This window comes from Thalassophryne amazonica, chromosome 5, assembly GCF_902500255.1.
Source record: "Thalassophryne amazonica chromosome 5, fThaAma1.1, whole genome shotgun sequence".
In the NCBI taxonomy this organism is placed as follows: Eukaryota; Metazoa; Chordata; class Actinopteri; order Batrachoidiformes; family Batrachoididae; genus Thalassophryne; species Thalassophryne amazonica.
This window is the reverse complement of record NC_047107.1, coordinates 26,366,089-26,372,090: the sequence shown is the minus strand read 5'-3', so window position 1 is coordinate 26,372,090 and position 6,002 is coordinate 26,366,089. Positions and strand designations below refer to the sequence as shown.

The following is a 6,002-nucleotide window of genomic DNA, read 5'->3' as shown; positions in this document are numbered from 1 at the left end:
AATTTAACATGGATGGCAGTGCAGTGCATAGATGGGTTAGCATGCATGTTATGGAAACTGGGTCGCTATCAGAGCATGTCAGAAAAATAGAAAAACAACAACAATCCCTACAGGATTTTGAACGACAGATGCCAATTTCCTGGTGGTGTTACTGTGGGAGCTCCCGCCCCATCAAACCCCACCATAAATCCGCCCACGTAAGAGGTCCTGTTCAAGCGTTCTGGCACCTTCAGCTATTTTATACACCTTAATTACAATTACGCCTAATTCACTCAAACTGATTCCTGGTGTTAAAATAAAGCCAACAACTCATTCATTCATTCATCTTCTACCGCTTAGTCCAATTAAGGGTCGCGGGGGGCTGGAGCCTATCCCAGCAGTCATAGAGCGCGAGGCAGGGTACACCCAGGACAGGACGCCAGTCTGCTGCAGGGCCACAAATAGACAAACACAGACACACCCACACACACCTATGGACAAGTTTAAAGGTTCCAATCCACCTAACCTAATGTCTTTGGATGTGGGAGGAAACCGGAGCACCCGGAGGAAACCCACGCAAACACGGGGAGAACATTGAAAACTCCACACAGAAAGGCCAGGGGAATTGAACCCACAACCTTCTTGCTGTGAGGCAACAGTGCTAACCACTAAGCCACCATGCTGCCCAAAGCCAACAACTATTTTCAGAAATATAAAAGTTTATGTTATGTACACTTAAAGCAGGTGATTTTTTTTGTCACTCAGTTAGTGTGTGTGTGTGTGTGTGTGTGTGTGTGTGTGTGTGTGTGTGTGTGTGTGTGTGTGTGTGTGTGTGTGTGTGTGTGTGAATGAGTGACGACATAACATCCAAATAAAACAAAAAATATACAAAAACTTTATTCTGATCAAACCCGGAGTTAGCTTAGCTGCTGACTGTAAAAAACAAAACACGCACACTGAGTGACGTGTCATGGAAAAGTATTAAAATAATAAAAAAGGTATCCACTATATTTTTATATATATAAACCATATATATTACATACAAAGTTGGTGTAATAAGAACTTGCAATGCACAGAATAGAAGTTTCTGCATATAAAAGTGGAATAAAATTGGAAAAGTATAACAATGCTAAAATACCCTTGGCCATATGAGCATAAAAACAGGAAACAGAATGTGACCTTTTGACCCCTTAGAATAGGTCAAGGTTAGCCATCTTTGACCTTGTCCATGGTCAAGGTCCCAAGAATGTTCAATGTGAGTTTTATAAGTCCAGTAATAGGGCTGGACTGATGCTGATCACAGACAGTTGCACAGACAGAGGGACGGATGCAAAGCTTTTGCAAGACCCGATGGCCATATTTTGACTCGGGTAATAAAATTAAACTATGATTCCACTGGTTATAATAACAATGATGTGTTTAAGTGCATGATGACAGTGGGTGGTTTGGGTCATTTTGATTTGTCCGAGAGCAGAGGTCAGATTTTGAGACGAGCCGTCCTACACCAGCACTTCATGCGGCCTCACGGCGGAATTATTTTCCTCTTAAATATAATCTATTGCACCATTTGTTCCATATATATATATATATATATATATATATATATATATATATATATATATATATACAAAGTAAAAGTCTGTTTAAATTAAACGGGGTATCCATATTTGGGGTCATAGCTGTGTCTGCTGTGGCTTCCTGCGGTGCGGATCGAGCTGTTGCCATTTTCGCGCACACTTGACACGGGGCCCTGCACCATGCTGTACTCCACCCCGTGGTGCGTGCGGTACCCCATCACCGAGCGGAGGCTGGACTGTCTGCTAGTGGGTCGGCTCTCTGGGGCCTGGGCGTCCTCCCTAAGTAAAATGCGCATGTGTCAGCCATGATGGACCTCAGATTAGCAACAGTCCTTTTTTTTTTTTAAACACTACCTGATCTCATTGGCGACCTCCTTCTGATAGCGACGCTTACGGCAACAGCAAACCAGGAGCCAGATGAGGAGCAGGAGGAGGAGCAGCAGTAACAGAGCTCCTATCACCGCCCCCACGATCACACCCACTCTGTCGGCAGCTGGAACGCACAGCATGGAAGAGAGTAAAAATGTGTTCCAGTTTACTCAGGAGACGTGCAGCAGATAGTAAGACTCAGACCACAAAACTTAAAGCTTCCCTCAGGAAAGAAAAGTGTTTCTATGGAGCAGAATGTTTGCAGAGTAAAATGAGAAACGACACAACGGACTTACGGTTCAAGGCACGCAGTGCGTATTTACACTGTGCATGGCCAACAGCGTTTCTCACTTCGCACGTGTAGTATCCAACGTTACTGTCTGAGTGGTTCTTTATCGAAAGCTGTCCGGTCTGGGGGTCTGGAAGAGTGCGCACAACGTAAACACTCAATACTGCAAAATTAATGACTGTATGTGTGTGTGTGTGTGTGTGTGTGTGGACTCTGTCAAATATAAACAGTATTACAAACTGGCTCATAATCAGCTCATAAATGGATGTCAAATACATAAATAAGATCAAAACTGAGTGAAATCAGAGAATTGTTGGACCAACTCAAAAATGCACTTCTATTGGTAACGCTCAAATTAATTAGGTTGACCCAAATTAACTTGAGTAATATTTATGCCAATTTGTGAGTTTAATTTAGACGATCTTAATTCATGTGAGCATTGACGTTATGTCTTTTTTTCAGTGTGGAGTTACATTTTACGAGTAGTTGGGGTAAGTTGTAATGATAAATAGAAACCGTTTGAGATTAAGCTCACACTTTAGAATTTGAAACCCTTTCATGAAGACATATATATATATATATATATATATATATATATATACAAGGTTGGGTAGGATTACTTTGAAAGAATACATGTGGATTACATGTATGTATGTACATACATTTGGATTACTTGTAATCTTTGACATGCTGATCGTCAAAGATCGGCACAAGTCCAGAAAGGTCCTGTCCCAATTTTGAACATGTTAAAAATAATAATTCTAGAGCTTGGCCAGGCTCTCAGCCACATTGGCCTAATTGCACTCAGTTTTGGGTGGCCCAGTGCAGGCTTGATGCAACAGCATTCATTTTTCATGCTAAGCGCTGAAAGAATCATCGCTAAATATCAAGAGTTAAGGACAGACTGAACACCACCGGCAAAAAAAAAAGAGGTTGTAAACAGAAAATCTCCATGTTTGTAGTCGCAATTGTGCCGATGGGTGGTACATAAAGACCTTTTTTTTGTGATATTTGTTTACCTTGTGTTGCAGTCTGTGGCATTGCACCTCCAGTGTCCCTAGTCCACACATAGGTCATAGGTGTGGATCCCTGATATGATTTACAGCGGAGGAGCACGGTGCTGCCTTTGTCTTCACCACCTTCAACCCAACACTTTGGCACAGACGGGCGAACTAGTGATGGAAACACACACAAAGACAGAACAGCTTATATATAACCCCAATTCCAATGCAGGCATCCATTTCAAAATGAGCAAATATTTGCACAAAAACAAAAACGTTTATCAGTTTGAACATTAAATATCTTCTCTTTGTGGTGTATTCAATTGAATATAGGTTGAAGAGGATTTGCAAATCACTGTATTCTGTTTTTATTTACATTTTATACAACATCCCAACTTCACTGGAACTGGGGTTATAGGTCAACTCCGTTGTGTGCACTTTGAATTTTACAGAAGGGCTCAGACATACTGAAAGTCCTTTCTCATAGTTTGTCCAACTGATTTGCATATGTGGAGGAGGGAAAATATTAGAATAGCTGCAGATTAATGCGACCCAACACAAAACCAGCATCATCGCGGCCTTGCTGACATAAGGTTAGTGACTAAAGGAGTGCACGCACACAAACGTCTGAGCAGTTCTAGCATTATTACTTTTAAAAACTCATTTGGCTTTGTGCTGGCTTGATACTGTATTTAGAAATAAAAGCAACCAGCCATGCTGCCCGTCGAGCCAGGTTACGGCACAAATACAACACTGGCAGTTCTGATTTCAAACGTTATATAAATATTGACTTTTTTAAATGTCTGATTGATTGAGGTACAGATGAAAAAACAGCCAGCTAATACTGACAATAAATAAATAAAAATTCAGTTTAAAAGGCAACGAGTGCCCCCCCCCCCCCCCCTCGCCCACGCCTTCCTTTGAACTAATTTAATATGTAGACAAGCTTCTTTTCCCCCAAATCATTTTTGCCATATAGAATATTTTAGGCTCACAGTATTTTTACTCTGTATGATTTCAGTGAAACTCCCACATAGTTTGTGACGTGAGGGTGTGTAATAAAAACAAGAGCCAGAGTTAAAAAAGACAAAGGGCCTGATTAACCCTCACATTCCGATATAGTGAGAACTGTTCCTGACGGAGCAGGGCGACGCAGAACCAACAGGTAAAACCGGAAAGCAGGAATTCCTCCTCACCCATCACCACCAGAGTGACTTTTCTGGTGTCCACGCCGGGAGCTTTCTTGACTTTGCACTGGTAGGTAGCCGTGTCTTGGCTCGTCAGGTCGGACACGGAGATGGAGGCGTCTCCCATCTTAGGGTCTGATGTAAACTTCAACCTCTTGGTGAAGCTGGGGTAGATGTAGTCATAGTAGTGTGTCTGGCCGCCTGTGTATGATAAGAACTGAGATGCAAAGGTTTGCCTTTAGAGCTAGTTTTTCTGAGGCGAGCCTGAAGTGTTCCTCTAACCTCCCAGACCGGTTCCACCTACCAGCACATCCTTCTGGGTCATGTCCGGGCTGACGTTGGACCACTCGATGTCCAGCTCTCCGGTGTCTTGGGATCCAGGCGTGTACGTACACTTGAGAGTGACCGACTCACCCTGGGCCTTTTGGATGGTCTGTGGGCCTGAGGAGGTCACTTCCATGGCCTCTGTGACACACAGAACACACTTAACTGCTGCACTCAATCTCCCCTCCAACACTAATTTAAACAAAAGTGGGAGGAAAAACAACCCCATCTGTCTTAAATGCATTAATATTTCTCTCCTTTAATGGTATTCACGCTCTGGGATCATAAATAGTCTCAAAGTGGAGTTGGCGCATTGATCTGAGACTAATTGGCCTCTTCAGTCAAAGTGAGGATTTGAGGCTCTGGAGCTGGTGTGTTTGGTGAAAATGAGTTGTGTATTAATTTCAAAACTCTCGAGTCACATTAACTGTCAGAGATACAGGGTAAAACCACGAGCAGACACCGGGACCGTGCTTCACCCACTGCCTGTCATTTCTGTTATAACCGCGTGTTTAATTACAGCCCGACGTGTGACGCTTACCTGAACTAAGATTCTTCTTCTATTCAGACAATTTGGTATGGTGAACCTCCATTAAACATCTTTGTAAAAAAAGATTCGGTCAGCCTCTTGTGTGTGTGTGTGTGTGTGTGTGTGTGTGTGTGTGTGTGTGTGTGTGTGTGTGTGTGTGTGTGTGTGTGTGTGTGTGTGTGTGTGTGTGTGTGTGTGTGTGTGTGTGTGTGTGTTTGTATGTGTGTTCTCAGTAAAGTCAATAAAACACTGGAAGCTTTTCCAGACATTTTAATGTGAAGATGTGAAGAGGAGCGTCTGGGGGGAAAAAGAAGAAGCTGAAATTACTCAAATATTGACACAGAGGAGATTTGCCGTGATCACAGCAAGATCACACTCACTCACGCCAAATATTCAAATCGTGTTCAAATCATTAAATGTTTTTATGGTTTTATGGTGGCATTTTAGAAACTGTACCTGTATCCCACATTGGCTGCATGCTGTGATTTTATTTTATATGCATATTTTATTTTATATGCATATTTTATATGCATATTATATATATATATATATATATATATATATATATATATATATATATATATATATATATATATATATATAATATGTGTGTGTGTGTGTATGTCTCTTTGTGGTCATGTTGTTGTGCTGCCTTCTTGGCCAGGTCACTCTTGGAAAAGTGCTTTTTAATCTCAGTGTATATAATATAGATATATTATATTGAGACATATACATACATATATATAT

General features: G+C 41.6%; 1 protein-coding gene across 1 annotated transcript in view; it reads right to left on the bottom strand.

Moving 5' to 3' along the window:
- Positions 1-845: 845 nt before the first annotated feature.
- The window catches only part of vsig8b (V-set and immunoglobulin domain containing 8b), a 13,016-nt gene continuing 7,859 nt past the window's right edge, over positions 846-6,002 (bottom strand). Inside the window, exons 3-9 of the mRNA XM_034169826.1 lie at positions 4,707-4,867; positions 4,412-4,619; positions 3,234-3,386; positions 2,222-2,344; positions 1,911-2,049; positions 1,598-1,835; positions 846-1,548 (exon numbers count right to left, since the gene is read on the bottom strand). Coding sequence (XP_034025717.1) covers positions 1,628-1,835; positions 1,911-2,049; positions 2,222-2,344; positions 3,234-3,386; positions 4,412-4,619; positions 4,707-4,867 — 992 coding nt within the window. The 3' untranslated portion in view covers positions 846-1,548; positions 1,598-1,627. The remainder of the gene's footprint in view (positions 1,549-1,597; positions 1,836-1,910; positions 2,050-2,221; positions 2,345-3,233; positions 3,387-4,411; positions 4,620-4,706; positions 4,868-6,002) is intronic.